Below are 17,893 nucleotides of genomic sequence, written 5' to 3'. Positions count from 1 at the left end.
TTTTATTTCATCGCCGAAACGTGTGGGAGAGAGAGAGAGAGAGAGAGGTGGCTCAATGAACAGCCTGCAGGCAGAGATCGCACGCACACTACAGAACGAACACACACTCACACGCACACGGACACGCAGCGCTCAATTATTTATTCGTTAATAATCTTCTCTTAATTGTTCTTCCTCTTTAGCCACTGTATTATACATATATTTCCATATAGATCCAAAAAAATGCTGCCAAATTTCACTTTATTTTCTCCTCTTTTTTTGTTATTATTGGCACTTCTGCTGCTCTCTCGCTCCCTCCTGCACTGTGGCAGCGCACTTTTCTTGTTGTCGCTGTTGCTCGGCTGCAACACATTTGTTTCACACAAAACGCACGTGCACTCACCGTCCGTCACTGCTCATCGGTCAACACCAGCGCTGGGAGCATATTGCACATGTTTTTTTCAACAAATTTACGCGTTTTATTGTATAATTTTAATTTTAATGCGACCGGAATTTTGTACAATTGGAACAGGGTGCTCCCGGCAAACAAAAAACAAAGCCATAGGGTGCTCCCTGCTGATGTTCGTGTTTGTTTTGAACAGCGTGTCGCGATATGTCGCTAGATGTATCGGCCATGTCTAGAAACATGCTTAAGCTCATTATTGCGTTACAGGGCTGAGTTTGACGTGTCGTTTTTAGTCATTTTAGGATTTTAATTTAAAGCAGTTCAAATTTAATTTGTAGAATTATAATATCTAAAATACCCTATCAATAGCATTTTTATGTGTAGGCTTGAGGGTTACTTAATAGTATTTGTTTTCCAAATACTAAATTAGGTTCAGGGACGAGAAAATTGTGAATTTAATTAATTAATTTAATTTTATTAATTAAATAAATATATTAATTTTATTAATTAAAATTAATAAAAAATTAATGAATTAACTAACTTCTTATAAACTAAGTAGGTGTACCTTATTGTATTCTTTTTTTTTTGGATTTTAAATTTTACATTTTACATTTTCTCTACACCTGTCATCTATACCTACATCACTTCTCCCGCCAACATGTCCTTTTAGCCGCACACTACACGAAGCAGAGTGAAAGAGAATGTGTAAAAAATAAAAATTTTATTGTATTCACTTTGATTTTAGTGTGAGCGAGCGCTGCTCGCACGCTTGTGTGAATTTATTTCAAAATAACAAGCACGCTCTAAGAAGAAACATAACAGAAACATATTTGAACTCTAACGCAAATTTCTATGTTAACCTAACAGGCGTCGCTTGCTGGTATTTCTTTACTGCTTGACGCAACCCACACACATGCACATGCAAATACACGGACACAGTAAGACGCGTGCGTTCATTATGCGCCGAGACCAACATTTGCACAAATTATAAATTATAATTATTTAAATTAGCAAATTTGTATATTTTACATTTCCTCCTCTCCGGTACTGATATTTAATTTATATGTATTACTCTTTTCATTCCATAATAAGCAGTTAATTCTTAATTGAAAATAAATAAATAAATAAATTATATACACTATATATTTTCCATATTTTATTTTTTTGATATTTATTAGTTGTCTCATTAGTTGTTTCCCTTCGCAAAGGAAAAGAGCTTCCAATTTCCCTTAACGAAGCAAAAAAGCTTTCATGGTGCGAAATTTGTACCAACAAGTAGGGTGTCGACAACAGGTAAATACGTCACAAAAATTCCAGTGGCCCCATGTAAATTTCACCCCGATTTTCATCCCGTGGTTGATTTCATACAAACGAAATCGTTCATGTCATGTTACATGAATCCTTCAACAGGTGCGAAAAAGGTGGGAGCTTTGAAAAGCTCGTCATTTCTTACCTACTTGCCATAGGATGATTTTTCAGCACAGAGAGGATTAGGTCAGCAAAGAGAGGATTAGGTCAGCGGAGAGAGCAAGATACTCTGCCGGCACAGCACACAAAGCAATGCCACCTTGTTGTAGTGACTCACCATGCGATGCAAAACAACGGCAAGATGTGCCATATCACTGCAAAAAGCATTTCTACAGCTGGTAGATGGCGCATTCTTTGCTACATTATTGCCCTGCCAGATGGCTGCACTTTTTCAAATTTAAATTCAAATTCAAAATATTTCACTAATTGTGCAAAATGTGTGATTTTTCTGCCGAAGTGTTCAAAACTAAATGGAATTTGGAAGAAAAAGAAGCGTGTACATAAATGGTGTGATAAATGTGAAAACCACATTTTTCGATTTTATTTCCCCCCAAATCCCGATCTTGCTGTGGTTCGAAACAATTTCACGCCTCACAAATGTCACAATTTCACTCATAAATCATATCTGAAGGAATTTGTATTGCCAAAAATATTGTATTTGTGACCTTGACAACTCATGAATGACACACAAATGCGAGTGTTACGGAGTGCGCGCGTAAGTGAGGTAATTGTTGGATGACGAGAGATCGTCTGATATTTATCACCCACACTCCACTCCGCACTCCACCCCTCGCTCCGTGTCTTCGATTGTCACCCACTTTGCATGTGAATTGTACCTTTTTTTTTGTACTTTACTTGTTTTTTTCTTTATTATTCCACACGATTGTTGAGTGAAAGTTGCCACCGTTTTAGGTTGAGCCACGCCCCAATGCGGGCACCGCACACAGTCGCCCACCTGCTATGTGCGCAAGGTGTTAATTCGACAGGCGAGCCGGCGATGGGTGCGATAACACACACACACACACACACACACTGGTCTCTGGTAATTGCATAATACAAAAACGCATAAATTTGTTTGTAGCCGAAACTCGAGCAAATGAGATCTTCCAACGCGTGCAAAAAAAATGAGACAAAAAACGCGACCGAAAAAAACAATTAAAAGAAATCCCAGAAAAGCCATAAAAAAAACTTCGTTAAGAACCCGCAAAAAAAAAACCATTGAGATTTGGGTCTCTGGGCGAAAAACTTGTTCGGAAATCCATTTTGGGGTGACCATAAAAAATCGAAAAAAAAAGAGAAACAAGTCAATGTCCTTAGCACGACGACGGCGATCTCTCTCCCTCTCGCTCTCTCTGTGTTCTTTTTTTTGCAGGCGGAAGCTTCCAGAGAACGAGTTCCTGGCGGGGGGCCAAAGGGCATGGACGATGCTGCAGCTGTAGAAAACTCTTGGCCTGGGGAGTGTCTTACTTTTCCCATTTTATTTTCTCTTCCAAACGCTGTGACCCATTTACTTACATTTAAATACGATCAGCCCCCCTGCCACGCCTCATTTGCATAGCAGCAGAACTCGTATCTCGCCCCCGTGTGGGCGTTAAATTGTATTTTTGTGTGCATTTCTAATGAATTATTAACCCAGAATGGGTGAAAACGCATCTCCCACAGCTATGGAGATAGAGCTAGAGATAGATGCTGCAGCCAGCAAGCCATCCAGCAGCCAGCAGCCAGCATCAGCGGTTGCAAGCTAATTGACTCTAAAAATAGCCGGAGCAGGTTTCTCAAAGCCCCTTTTTCGAGATGACTTGAGGATGGCTCTGCGCGACTGGGGAACGGGTTTCCAAAGAGCCAAAGACAGAGCCAAAGCCAAAGCCAGCAAAGGTCCAAAGCGCTGCAAGAACTTTCAAGCAGAATGCAGGCAAGGCACAAGACAAGACAGAAAACGGAAAAAGAGGCGGAAAAAAATATAATCGAAGAGTTTCTTTTGTGGAGAAAACAAGAAAAATCTGCCGATCAAATCGAGTCAACAAGGAATGAGAGTGAAAAACACAAAGTGTGTTGGTTGTGTCGTTTGCATAGTGGTGAGGGGGGGTAGGGGGTAGGGTAGAGCGTAAGGGGTAGAGGTTTAACATGATCAGATAGCGTAGAGATAGCAGAGATCTCGGGGATCCGTGTGGTCGCTCTTTGGATGATCTACCAAAGGTTCTGAATGATGTTTGTGGTGTGAATTGGAAGTGAAAGGAGTCCCAAAAGAGAGCAGAAAACTTATCTCTATTTTCTGTTTGCTTTCCTTGGGCTAACGATCACCGTCTGCATTGGTTTTATGATCCCTAAAAGGGTTTTCTACCTAACGATAGCAATATTTGCATAGAGTTTATCTTTTAGCAGTCATTAAAATATAATTAAGGAGTCTCTTTTTTTATGATACTATTTATGAGGATTTTGTGGAGGAATTAGACAAAATTCTACCAAAGATTATAACTGAAAGTTCATGAGATTGTAAACAGGAAATGTTCTACCAAATTGTCATTTTCTATAATAAAATATAATTTAAATAAAGAGAAAAGTGAACAATATACTGATCCCCATAGCCACACTTTAAATCACTTTTAAACATCACAAAGTTCATTCTTAATCCCCACAAATCTTCTCCTTAAACTTCCACCAAACTTTAAACCTCAAATCATTTGAATTTATCTTCCTTCCAAGTCCTCACCATTGATGTCTCTCTCTCGCTCGCTGTCTCTTTTGTTTCCTTAACGAGACAATCAACATTTGGTTAGCAAATCTGTGCAAACCTTATAAGTAAGCCCTTTTAAGTACTCTCCAATGCCCACAGAAAGATGATTGCTTCAGTGATTTTTTTGCTGCCTTTTAATGCCAGTTCCCCCACCACAGCCCTCCAAGCGAGAGGCCAATTATGTCTGCAGATTCTTAAACCCCTTCTGGCCAAGGCAAGAGCCCTGTAAGAGACGGAACCCTTTCTTGTAACACAACCTCGAGCCCAGCATCCTCTCTGGTTGGTTATGGAGAGGGGTTCAATGACATTAAGCACCAGAATTGGCCAAGACATTGGCAATGATATGATGCCCCCTGCCCTTGCACCACCAATCACCGATCTTGGCCCTCTGGCTGCCTGCCTGGCTGCACCTCTCCTGCCTGGGCCTGGGCCTGGGCCTGCTCTGCTCTGCCGCTCTGCCGCTCTGTCGCTCTGTCGCTCTTCAGGTTATTTGTCTTTGGCTCAGTCGATGCCAACGCCAACTCCAACGCCGCCGCCGCCGCCGCCGCTGACGTCGCACTCGGGGCGGGTGTATAAAATGCCATCAGGCCAAAGAGATTTCCAACAGTTGCGGCCGTGAGGCGCTAGTGAACGTTTGCTTTTTGTACAGTACCAGAGACCTGAAACGCGAGTGAATATTTCCATTGCTGCTTAAATATGAAGTCCATTTCCTTGGTGTTACTCTGCCTGGCGGTTGCCAGCCAGGGACGTGTGCTGCAGCTGCCCAAGGAGGCCCTCGATATACCCGTGACGATCATCGAGGATAAGGAGCCGCCCTTGGCCTTGGCTTTGGTACAAGAAGAGACCAAACCGATTGTGCCAGAGCCTGTCAAGCCGATCATTCAAGAGCAGGAGGCCATTCCCATCATTGATGCGCCCAAACCGATCATTGAGGAGGCTCTGAAGACGATCATCGAGGAGGCACTGAAAGAGGACTCCAAGCCGATCGTTGAAGAGCCAAAAGTGCAGGAGAAGCTGGAGGCCATCAAGCCCAACGAGGAGATCAGAGCCTTGAACAAGGACGAAGAGATCAAGGGGGAAAACAAAGAGGAAGTAATCAAAGCGGAGGAGATCAAGCCTGAGATCAAGGAGGAGGAAATTAAGCCACTGATCAAAGCAGAAGAGCCCAAACCTGAGCTCAAGGTAGAGGAGATCAAAAGTGAGTTCAAGGAAGAGCAGATTAAACCTGCGATCACGGAGGAACAGATCACGGCCATCAAAGAGGAACCAAAACCTGAGGAAGTGCCAGCCCAAATCATTCTCAAGTCGCTGCCCGCTGAAGACACCGTTGTAGTGCCCGCCGAGGAAGTCGATGCCAGTCCCGTGGTCGAAGATCTGGCTGAGCTCGGGGATCATGCCCAGCCGCACTTGCGTCAGGCCACCCAGGCCACGCCCACTCAGCAGCAGAGCACCACCCAGGGCAACTTTGTGCAGCAGCTCATCCAGAATTCGCCCATCGGGCAGTTCCTGAATCAGTTCCAGCCACAGCAGCCGGCACAGCAGGCAGCAGTCCAGCCGCTGGCAGCCGATGAGGCCGCTCAGCCCACGCCGGCACCGACAATTCCCGGATTCCTGAATCCCGCACAAGCCATCACCTCTGCCCAGCAGGCGGTGCAGAACGCCGCCCAGTCGGTGGTTAACTCCACGACCCAGGCCTTCCAGGGCATCCAGCAGTTTGCCAGCAATCTGGGCAATCAATTCCAGAGCACACTCACGGGGCTGACCAACCCAGGCCCCACCACGCCCCGTCCTCCAGGTCCCATCCAGCAGTTTGTGAGCAACATCTTTGGTGGTGGCAACAATGCCACAGCTGCAGCTGCAGCTGCCGCTCCTGCCCCACCGCAGCAGAATCAGAATCAGAATCCGCTGCAGGGCATCATCAACTTCCTGGGCGGCAATCGGCCACAGAATGCGCCTGCAGTGGTGGCCCCAGCGCCAGTGACCGAGGCACCGGCCAAGCCCGAGGTGGATGACAAGATCGATCCGGCAAACGATGAGGTGGCGGAGTTCTCCGAGGACCAAAACGAGGTACGCGCCAGCGGGGAGTCCGTTGATGATTCGTTCGAGGAGGCCATACCCACCAACGAGGTGATTGTCGTCAATGATGATGCCAGCGATGGACGCGAGGTTCTGCTCGACACCATCGTGCAGCCGCTGCCCATAGCTGCTGTCGATGCTGCGGCTCTCTAGAGGGAGAGCACAAGAGAGTGAGAGAGAGAGAGGATCAATCGGATCCCACAACGACTGACGCCATTTTCGTCGACATTTTTCGATTTAAATTGAGAACGATGGAAAATGTTTCTTTAGTTTTCTAAGTGCATGCCACAACACAACACAACAACAGCAACAAAAAAGCCACAACACAAATTATTTATTTCATATTTTGCCCAGGAATTTATATTTAAAACAAACCCAATAAAAATCATAAAATATAAACTATACAAAAATATATCTGGAATTTATTTCATTTTATTTTCTTTACCCGCTTTGTTGCAGATTAAAACTCGCTCTCAAATGTTTATTCAAAAAATTATCTCATATTTATTTTGAATTGTTTTCCATTTGTTTTCTTGTTTCATTTATTTTGATGTTGTCTTTGTTGTTTTTGTTTCACATTGAGGTGGTTCAATAGTTCAAAAATTGGTTACACTCAACCGAAAGAGAGAGAGAGTGAAAGTGAGAGAGAGGCGCTCGCTATAACACCATCGGTATAAGTAGGTAAATTGTAACTAAAATTCGCAGCTTGAGTTAAACTTATGCCCAAATATTTAAGCTAGTTTTTTCTTTCTTTCTTTGTTTTATATTTGAAGTTTTTGTGTTTTTTTTTTGCTGAAATTGCATTTCAAATTTTTTTGTGTCTTTGCTTTCGTTTCATATTAATTGTTTAGCTAAGGGAATGCTTTTTCTTATAAGCAGCTTTACCTTACGCACTGGTTTTGTGTGTTGTCTTTTGAGCTGGAGAATGTTTCTACTTAAAGTTAGTTTTGTGTGTGGGAAGGGAAGAGCGGGGAATATGTGTGTGGGTAAGTGTGATTGGATTGTGTTTTGATTGAATGTTGATATAATTTTGGGTTGAGCACAGGAGTTCCACAGCTGAAAGGAGCAAAGATTGAGGGAGTTATGGTTGGTAGGGGATTAAAGATTGCAGGATCACAGAGTGCAGGCTGATAGATTGCAGCTTCCAAGACTGAAGCATGAAAGATACGTATAGCAGTGATTACAATTTCAGTTTTGGTTTTCTTAATCAACAAGTCTTTCATTAGATTGGTTCATAAACTTAAGCCAAAGCTTTTGTTTTGATTTCAGCGTTTCATCATACATACGAGTGCTCAACAGGCAGAAGAAGTTGTAGTTGAAAATTACGCTATAATTGGGCCAAACATAACATTCGTCTTAAAGCATTTCCATTCAAGCATTTTGCTCAGTAAAGTAAACGGCGACATATGTAGATATAGGCAGATATAAATATAGAGTATAATATATCGAGGCATTCCTTTTGGGTGAGTGGACAAAGTGTGTGAGTGATTTTTGGTTTGAAGCCGTTTGTGAATGTTTTCGTTTTGGGTGTTTGATTTTCTTGTGGGTTGGATACACGATTATGATTTGGTTTCTATATTATATATATATATATATATATATGTGTGTGTGTGTGTGTGTATATATGGGACATATAATGGTATGTATAATGTATATATATAGAGATGCATGTATGTAAATATATATGGGATATTACAATCATATGTCTGTTCAGGATACGTTTTTATAATGCTTGCTTGTGTGTATGTCTGTCCGTCTGTATAATATATCTTTGATTTAGCAGTTTAGCAGAGGATTATAGGTTCTATATGAAGGTCATCTAATGGGCAGGAATTGAGTACAGTTGTTGTCTGGTGTTTTTTGTTTTCGCTAAGAAGGTACAGTACTTTTTCTTGTTTTTCTTTTGTATATATCTCTCGATAGCTGCTATAGCGCTGAAGCTTTTAGGCCTGAAGAAAATGCTCCGTAGAAATCCTAAATAAAAGCTCAAAATTAACTAGCAGGTTTCCCCTCGTTTTGGTTTTGTGTTTTTGGTCGCATTTTATAAAAATAAAAATTCATTTTTACGCTACTAAAAAATATTGCACAATCGAAATTCTAGAAAATATAACACGCGCTTATCAAATATCAATCGTATATCGTATATATATAGAGCATATATCCATAATTGTGTGTATAATATATAGATCTTTGATAACCTAAGCATTTATGGGCTTCAAACTGTGGGCTAACATTCAGACACATAAAATGTTATGAGATTTCTCTTCTTTCTTTTCTTTTCTTATCTTTTTTTTGTTTGCCGTTTTATAAGGAATAACCATCATATGTCTTAGATTTGCTTTTGGTTTAGCTGCTGCTGCAGTTGTGACACTTGGGAGGAGAGTTGTGGCATTGTTTTGGGTGTTCGAAAGTGCAGACATTTTTGGGTTCAAGGGAAGACTTGAGGACTTGGGGAAGTTGATGAAAAGAGAGTGATTTAGAGGGTATAGAAACGGAAGACTTGGAAAAGTTTGCCTGGGAAATTGACAGGAAAAAAGAGTGGAAAGAAAGTTACAATTGTTAAGAAGGTTTTAGCAAGAAACGTAGACACATAGAAATTGGGTTGTAAGTAACATTAGAAGTCAGAAATTGTAAATAAAAAGAATTAAGAAATATTTAAAGTTTTCCTATAGAATCTGTTCAGAATGCGTTAAAGAAACCACAACGAATTTACAGTGTAAAATGTTTGAAATATGAACAGAAATTTACACTCAATGGAAAAATTAACTAAAAAATAACTTACAGATTGAAATTGCATGGGAAATACTATGAAGTATCAAGTAAGTTCTTCATGCTATCATTTCTTTATACACAAAATTGCTTTAAATGTTGCAAATTCTTATAGTTAGTTACCCGCAAATGCCACAACTATCCCTCGCTCTCTGTTCCGAAAACAGTTCTTTGTTGTTCTTTTCTTTTACTGGATAATCTTATAGCTGAAAAGCAATACGAGTATTTCCTAGATTGTAGTCTGTGTCTGGTGAGTGTGTGTCATCATCAATCATTGCTCCTAAGTCCCAACTTAAGTCACATCTAGCACATTGCTTAGCCTTCTATTGTGTGTATCCTATATATCTGGGATCCCATATACGAGTATATGGATGTACATTATGGATATGGATCGTAGAATATGAACGTAAAAGTAGCAAAAACACTAGACTAGAATACAGTTTGGTTTACTCTTTGGATACGTCGATTGCACCCACGTGGCATGCCGTTGCTTCACCTTCTCCTGCCTTGACTGCTGCTTCTGCTTCTGCTCCTCCTCCTTATCCTCCTCTTTCTGCCTTCCCTTTATCCGCTTTACTTATAAATTCGTTTCAGTTCTGTGCGGCGCCATGGCGCCTGTTTGGGCAGCCACTGCTCCGCCGGGCGTGGCCATGCGCACTCTCTCCCCCACTCCTGGTCCCATCAGACGTGTGTGCCGCACCAGACGCCCTCCACCCGGCATGGCTACCACATTGCCTCCTCCCTGGGTGGCACCATCTCCCCGCATGGACCACTCGTTCTGCTTCAGCAGGAACTGCTTCACATTGTACTCCATCTGGGCAATGTCCACGTGCTGTGTGGTCGTGTGCAGCTCCGCCTGCACGGATCGCGTCTTGTCCGTGTCATTGGGATAGTATTTATAGTTGAGTATATCACACGTGGGCTGTTCCGGGCACATCAGTGGCGCCGAGGAGCCAGAGGACAGCGAATCCCCGCCAGGAGGAGTGCCATTGGCTGCTGCTGCGGCTGCTGCTGCTGCCGCTGCTGCTGCTGCAGCTGTGGTGGTGTATGCCACTGGCAATCCCGATCTGGTGGTTCTCCTGTAGTATGTGGTGCACAGCTCCGTCTTCTTGGTCATCGTCGGTGCACTGGCTGCCTCAGGCAGGGAATTGCTTGTTATGTCCGTCTTGGGGGAGAGGGAATCCTCCGTGGGGCCGTTGGTCAGCTGCTGGGGCGTTGTCTTGTAGCCCGAATCCATAGACAGCTTCTCAATCGAAATGGAATCCATGCGATCCAGCGTGGAGTACGAGGACTGCCGCTCTGTGCCCGCCGTGGAGTCACTTGGCAGCGGCGGCTGCTGCAGATTCCTTTGCTCCAATTGCTGCGTGTTGTGCTGCACCCACTCGGCCACGCGGCTCAGCTGCTGGCGTCGCAGCAGCACACTCTCCTGGTAGTCAATGGCATCGCTCATGGAGCTGGAGTTTGCCGAGTGCTTGGGCGAGTGTACGGCCACGCCACTGCTGACTCCTGGTGCGGCTCCTGCTGCTGCCTCTCCTGCTGCTGGCTGGCTGCTCTCCTCCTGTTCAGTCTCTAGCTGTGGCTCCACGAGTGGTTCTAGTACGGGTTGCAGCACCACATGCTCGTGTGGCGCCGTTGGGCCCTGCCATGCCTCCACCGCAGACGCTGCATTGCTGTCCTTGGACGTGATGATGTCCTTGCCATCGTTGAGTTCCTCATCGAGGAGTCGCTCGCGTCGCTTGTAGATCACTGGCTTGTAGGCCTCAATGGACTCCAAGTTGTCCAGGAGAATGTTGCTCTGGCCATTCTGTTGGATGCGCATGGCGCACAGTCGTGGTCCACGATATTTGGGATTCTCCGCCTGCAAGGAAAGCAAGGAACAACTTTAGTTTGATGGAAAATAAAGGCGAAGGACACCCCGGACAAACCTTGATGGTTTTTATAAGATTCCTATTGAATGTCTCAAACATTCTGGCACCCTCACAGCTGCTGGTCTTGTTGCTCCACAGGCTCTGCACGCTGCCCGAGTTGGTGGACTTCAAGTGGGCGGCAGCGGGAGCCACACCTGCAGCTGACACAGGAACTGTCTTCAGGGGCAGCGGCTCACACACATCCTCCAGCTTGCTGGCCTGCACCTGTGGCACCTGTGGCACCTGTGGCACCTGTGGCACCTGTGGCAGTGGCTGTTGTTCGGTTTCCAGTAGATTTCCCTGTGATATGCCCGCCAGCAGCGGCTTGCTCGACTCATCCTCCAGCTCCTCCTGCGCTGCAGCGGCACTCGAGCCGCCTTCAAATTTCGTTAGCAACTGCAAGGCGGTGCCACCGCCATCGAGGAACCTCCGCTGATAGCCATTCCTCAGCTGGCCGAGATTGCTCGTCTCCAGCAGATACTTTTCCGCTGCATAGGCCCCAAGGTGTGTGGTCGGATACATCATCGTGGAGGCCGTCACGGCTGACGTACGCTCGCACAGTCGATGATGCCCCAGTATGGGATTCACCATCAGATCATCCTTCTTCGCTGGCACAAACAGTTTATCCATGTCATTCAGATCCGAGACGGAGCTCTTTGTCTCAGAGATTACCGAATCACTGGACTTGACCAGCTTCATTAGATAGGGACTGTTCGTGCGCGAGGGAGAGTTCAGATTGCTGTGACAGCGCAGGCACAGCTGGGTCAGCGGTTCATTGAGGGTCGACGCTCCTCCCTGCTGCAGCTGCAGCGACTGCTGATGGTGGGGCGTCTGGGTGGCCACCGTATAGGAACGTGAGACATCGGCCAGCACTTGCAGATCCTGTTTGCTGCAGGCGCACGTGTCGCAGTGCTTCACCTCATTGGCCTTCAGTTCATCCTCCAGGAATTTGGCCATTATCGTGGGGGATATCATATCGGAATTTGGATTGCTGATCGAATGACTTGTCGTGTGATTTCCATTACCATTCGCATTGTTGTTGAACTTGTGTGGATTATTGTTGCTAATATTATTGTTGTTCAGCGTGTCCTTTGTGGCATTGTTGTTGTTGTTTTGGTTACTGTTGCCGTTGCCATTTGTGGTTGTTTGCTGTTGAGGATTGTTGCCATTGCCATTGGTTTCATCTGTGGGGATGAGTTAAAGGCAAATTAGTTGTTGTTTTTCTTTGAGGGTGATTGGAAAATGTTTTACAATCCATCTGTAGAGCCATTTGAACTTTTGTTGGTGCTTAAAATCAACGAAAAAAGGTTAAGGAATAGGAATCATAATTGTTGGATTCTCTTGGAATCTCTTTTTGCACTATTCGCTTGTGCAACTGTCTGGCGTTGGGGCGTCTCCTTATTCCACAATTCTATTCCCAACTAAACTTCCTTGTAGCAACAATTAGAATATTCATTTAATCATAAATAAATTGTGAGTTTTGTTGGTAGCAGCCAAGTTGGTAGCCTAATTTGTACAACATTTTAGCTGTCAGCAAACATACTTTTCGCATAGCCCGAGTATGCACACAAAATAAAACAATCAAAAATTTGCACAAAATTTTAGCAAGCAACAATTCCGGTTCTAACAATTCATATGTTTACATGGGAAAATATGTAAATATTTGGAGCAGTCGGGAAATAGAAGAGGGAAATTGTGGTTTTAGAGAACGATGCAGCAGATACTCTGACTGAAGGAATGTTTTTAGGCATAATATATGATAATTATAGAGAAATATGCTACAAGCATATGAAGGGCTTAATAATCACCAGAAGGCAAAAGATTTTCATAGATTTTTTAGTCAAAAATGGAAGACAGAATTATCAGAATTAAATATTGCTTCGATTCCCTTAATACTTGGACAGTCTTCTGTCTGAAGTAAGTCCTTAAGGGTTCTCAAGGGGCCTCCCAACTCTCTCTACAAGTACCCTTTTCCTTCCACTCTTACCAACACATGGCGGAAAGTTATTTTATGGCAATTTGAAATGGAAATTGTGACAGCAACAAAAACAGTAATAGCAAACAAACACAAACACACACACACAGACCAGAAAATTGAATGAAATTGCTGGCAATTAATGTATATGAACAATAACCAAAAGGCATAATGAATGCCAATGCACACCACACACAGAGTGCACAATGATGTGGAAGGGATCCAATTATGATGCACAAATCAAATGAAGCAATCTCATTCTATCTCTTTTCTCTGTGGATGTATGCAGAAATATTTCTTATTTCTCAGCTGAACAATGCATGAATTTGCTTCCATTTATGTGTAGGAAAATGCATGGAATAACTCTTATTTCCCAGCTGATTGCCACAAAATCATTATCAGTTCACAGCAATTTTCTTCGCTCTGAAAAATGTGCGTAAAATAAATGAAATAAAATCAACAAAAAATATAAATGTGTTAAGGGTAAAATCATAAGGTTCAAGGCATGGTCTACTAACACCTACCAAGTCCCCGCATCGAGTAGACCATCGCTGTGGGCGGAAAGGGGCAGGCAGCTGGCGGTGGTGAGTCGGAGGCCGGAAGCACTTTATAGGAAGCTGTGGTGGCCACGCCAACACCACTATTACTGCACTCGGAATCGGAATGAGAATTGGTCTCCAGTCGCATATAGGCCGATACCTTGGCTTGAATATCAATGGGTAGCTGCAAATGTACATAAATATTCACATATATTATGCAAGGGGTGGGTTTACTGGGCTGTGGGGCAGACACTCACCGATGACACCTTTTGGGCCACAAAACTATCCGGTTTGCATTGCAGCAGCTGTATGGCCAGACTAATGTCAGCCTTGTAGCGTTCCTGTGGTGTGCCGGAAAAGAGAGAGAGCAAAGAACGTGATAAGAGTGGGAAAGCATTGCGGAAGTTTTATATCTATGTATGTGCATGTGTGTGTTCTTTTGTATGGTTTTAGTTTATATAGCTTCTTGCTTCTTTTGACACTTTTCGTATGCAAATGTCAAATATGTTTGCTGCTTGCTGTTCGTTTTGTTTTACTCGACTGCACTACCCCATGCAGCAGCAATAACAGCAGCTCCTTCTGCCTTCTGCCTGCTGCCTGCTGCCTTTTCCTGCTTTAACATTCCCTTGTTCCCAAAAACCCTTTTACACATTGTTGAGTAAACTTTTTCAAGGGGTATCTGTGGGGTGTGCATGATGGAGATAATAATTTGTAGATAACTATTTTGAGCAAGTGTAAAGTAGAAGTTGAAAGTGTTCAGTTGAGAGTATTGCTTTGTAAGCACTTTTGTCTTCATGGAGTACAACTTTATTTACTGTCATTCCAGGGTATCATTCAGTCGTTTGTCTCCACCCAAAACCTCTTACATTCTTAGCTCGTTTGGCTGTTGTGCCTTTTGTGCATTTTGGTGTCAGCGACAGCCTCAGAAAAGTTCACTCCTGGTTTTTTTTTTTTGTGACACATTCTAGCTGTATCCCCTGGTACACCCCGCTCTACTAGGGGGTCTGCCTTTTAGGATGCCTTTTTAAATTTTCACAAATGCGATGCACTCGAACTTGTTAAACAAGCAACAAGAAAAGAGCCAAAAGGAAGAGAGAGAGAGAGAGGGACAGAGAGTGGCAGAGTGGCTTCCTCATCCTCTGGCAACGACAACTGCATTGGTGACCTAAAAACAACAACAAAAGCAACAGCAGCAGCAGCAGCAACAGCAGAACCTAATCCGGAATAGAACGGGGTATTCCCCCATTGCTATAGATGCCAGGGCAGTAACGGTATTTTGCACCACGTTTACCAACACTTACACGCCACGGCGCCCTGCCATTTCTCTCTATGTTTTTTTCTTCACATTTTTCCATTTTTTCCAGCTTTGGTTTGCACTTTGCTTCGCTTTCTCACGCTGCACTTTCACACTGCAGCAAGCAGCAGCGGTAACCAGGGTGGCAGGGGGGGGGGGGAAGAAAATAGGAAAATGCTAGCTCCGGGTGAGAGGGAGCGAGAGACAGATGGAGAGAAGAAACTGCAAAATGCCGCTGCTTGCATTTTATGTTCAGTTACCCCCTCGTTGGCATTTTTATTATTTTGTGTGTGCGCTGCCAGCAATTTTATAAATAGAAAAATGCATAAAAATTGCATGAAATAGAAATGAAATAAATTCGAAGAGACGCCACCTCTCCACGAGTACTCCTGATATCCATGAGGGGGCATGTGGCATGCAGGCAGCTAAGTAGCTGGCTCTCAGGCATTGATTGAACTCGACAAAACTGGAAGTCAGCTTGATTGTCAGAGCTCGGTGGCAGAAAGTAATTTCTTTAAGCAGAATATACACAACGCAAGTGGCAGGGAATTGTGTGTGCTTGCTGTTCAGGGGGAATTTCAATTTTCGAATTGAATTGAATGGAAAGAAGATCTCTTTTGGGTGGCAGTTAGAGCTTTTGGGATTGGCTCTCCCTGGGATATCTTCTTCTATTTGTATACTTTTGGCTCTTAATTGCGTTTGTGGAGTGTCAGTTTGTGTTGGGGATAACACTCCAAGTTAATACTCCAAGAAAATAATAGATACATTTTGAATTGAAGTATCCTCAACAAGTAGCTGTCATTTTCCACTTGATTGAATTGAAATTTAAACCTCTGATAGCAGAGTTCCAAAGCTGCAAGGAGAAGCCTCTAAAAGTGTTCCATTTTGTCGCAACATTTTAGATTTAAGTCAGTGAAAAACCGCTCAAGAAAACCACTAAAATTCCCCATCCAATTTCAATGGAAAATACGATATTTGATGCAACTCCTGCTGGCGCATCATCTCGTGAACCCCTTTTATTTATATCCGTTTGAATAGTGTCTGCATGTGCCCTGGGGATCGTTTGTTTCCCTTTGATCCCATAACAGTTTCCACCATTTCGATTGACCCATTTCGACGGGCATTGCTCCATCATCCATTTTAGTGCGACAGCAGCAGCTGCTGCGGCAGCTGGTGCATGCTGCATGCTGCATGGTGCATGGTGCCTGCTGCTGCACCCTTTTTTTCACCCATTTTCTCGCCATTTTGCTGGCACTTCAAATTCCATTTGGCCCCAGCACGTTCGATATGGCAAATGCAAAATAAATTTCCACCTCCGCTTCGGCACTCTTTAATGAAGTGAGTGCTCGCCGCTCCAAGGACCTCCTCCTCCTCTTTTACTTTGATGGCCGGGCACTAAATTTAAAACGTGCTCACAGACGTGGCCCATCGATTTCGATTTCGAATGAGTTTTAATTAAAACAAGAGGCATGCTACCTCAATGCCATGCCACTCGAAGATGTTTTGTTGCCCCACATATTAAGTATTGCATTGCGTGATTGTACGAGCACGAAGAGAAGGCAGGAAGGAGGCAAGTAACTAATAAAGATAATTGAATCATTAGCGCGTGTGCAGCGCACAATTTGTGTGCATTTAATTAGCAAGAATTGGAGGGGGAAAATCTATCTTCTCCCTGCTCTTCTGGCTGCGTATGCTGCTGCCTTTGAACCGTACATCAAGCATCATCCATCCATGGGGCATTAATTACAAAATGTTGCCCTAGGCAGTCCCGAGGACTCGCATTGCATACTTTGATGCTGCACGCAAGAGATAGCAGCGGGGAAGGGGAAAACTCCATATGTGCAAAGAAGAATGGTTGAAAAAACATTCATAGGCCCGCAAGTCTGATTGCCTTTACGGCTGTGAATGTGGTTGCGAGGTCGTTTTTTTTCTGTTGTCGTGGCTTAGAGTTTGTCACGGCTTTTGTGCAATTTCACGCTTGTTTGCTGACCAGAGGACCGGAGTAGGAGCCCAGGATTGTAGGACCCACTGACCGCAAGCCAAAAACCAGAGACAAGGTAACCAAAGAGAGAGTGCGGGGACACAGCAAAGGACTTACGGGGCTAACCGAGGTATTCTGTGTGTGCTGCTGCTGCTGCTGCTGCTGCTGCCATTTGCGGTCGCTTTTGATTTGCCAATAAAACGCGTTGACATCCACTGGACCGACCACTGGCCACTGGGGTTTGTGCGGTGCGACAAATTTATGAATAACAAAAACACAGAAAGGATGCAGATGAGGATTGGGCTGCGTGGAAACGTGTCATAATGAATAATAAATTTGTGGTTCGCTTAAGCCAAGCAATTAAAAATGAGAGAGAGAGAGAGCAACTGCAGTTGAGCGTAGCAATTAGTGCAAAATATATGACTGAAGTTTGGGGGATTATAAAATAAATGACACATTAAAAACGATCATAAAAGGTGAAATAAAATAAAGGGTCTGCCAACTGCAGCAGGAACTTAAAAAATCGTAAAAGAAAGGTGGAATAAATTACAATTTCCACATTTTTGGGTACATGCATTTCTTGGCAACTTGTTTCCTTCCAGTTATTCAAAGTTAACACAAGTTGACAGCTCCATTTGGATACTCTGTTTAAGTGGAATTCCATTTGAAATCAGTTGGCAGCTCAGTTCTCTACTATATATCTCTTGGATTACTAATATCTGAGCAAAATGTATATAAAAAGAGTGTCAGCACAGCTCTGCCCACTCATAGCACTCCATTTCCATCTCGTACTATCCATAAATCTAATTCAAGCCACTGGCTTTTCCCCTAAATAATCCTTCAGCTGTCAATTTAAATGATTACCTTATGTGCCCCTGATGCTTTTGCCATACATAACCCGCATAAACATCCATCTGTATCCTCT

The 17,893-nt window shown here is 43.7% G+C and overlaps 3 protein-coding genes and 1 long non-coding RNA gene across 9 annotated transcripts in view; 2 read left to right on the top strand and 2 right to left on the bottom strand.

The window, feature by feature from the left end:
- Positions 1-539, bottom strand: part of LOC117588846 (cyclin-dependent kinase 14) — a 104,880-nt gene extending 104,341 nt beyond the window's left edge. For both annotated transcript variants that reach the window (XM_034280341.1, XM_034280342.1), the window contains exon 1: positions 383-539. The gene's annotated coding sequence lies outside the window, so the exon portion shown is untranslated. The remainder of the gene's footprint in view (positions 1-382) is intronic.
- Positions 23-6,860, top strand: LOC117588849. Its single transcript, XR_004574179.1, has 3 exons — positions 23-47; positions 1,870-1,879; positions 6,683-6,860. It is a non-coding gene; the product is annotated as an uncharacterized LOC117588849 (long non-coding RNA).
- LOC117588847 (20-hydroxyecdysone protein) lies at positions 5,074-6,856 on the top strand. Of its 2 annotated transcripts, XM_034280348.1 has the most exons (2): positions 5,075-5,411; positions 5,523-6,856. In XM_034280348.1, exons 1-2 carry the CDS (start codon positions 5,124-5,126, stop codon positions 6,654-6,656), a joined length of 1,422 nt encoding a protein of 473 aa, XP_034136239.1. In that variant the 5' UTR covers positions 5,075-5,123; the 3' UTR covers positions 6,657-6,856. The 2 variants fall into 2 exon arrangements, with proteins under 2 accessions (XP_034136238.1, XP_034136239.1); XM_034280347.1 differs by having other exon boundaries at positions 5,074-6,856.
- A 424-nt stretch (positions 6,861-7,284) lies between the features above and the next one.
- Positions 7,285-17,893, bottom strand: part of LOC117589021 — a 39,803-nt gene continuing 29,194 nt past the window's right edge. Inside the window, exons 3-7 of one of the 4 annotated variants that reach the window (XR_004574186.1) lie at positions 13,951-14,034; positions 13,673-13,877; positions 11,198-12,363; positions 9,799-11,130; positions 7,285-9,758 (exon numbers count right to left, since the gene is read on the bottom strand). Coding sequence is in view for 3 of the 4 variants with exons in the window: in XM_034280647.1 (XP_034136538.1) it covers positions 9,850-11,130; positions 11,198-12,363; positions 13,673-13,877; positions 13,951-14,034 (2,736 nt within the window). In the remaining variant the exon portion in view is untranslated. Of the gene's footprint in view, positions 11,131-11,197; positions 12,364-13,672; positions 13,878-13,950; positions 14,035-17,893 lie in introns of all 4 variants that reach the window. The other 3 variants (XM_034280649.1, XM_034280647.1, XM_034280648.1) reach the window with 3 other exon arrangements.

This window comes from Drosophila guanche, unplaced genomic scaffold (assembly GCF_900245975.1).
Source record: "Drosophila guanche unplaced genomic scaffold, DGUA_6, whole genome shotgun sequence".
In the NCBI taxonomy this organism is placed as follows: domain Eukaryota; kingdom Metazoa; phylum Arthropoda; class Insecta; order Diptera; family Drosophilidae; genus Drosophila; species Drosophila guanche.
This window is presented reverse-complemented; position numbering and strand designations above follow the sequence as displayed.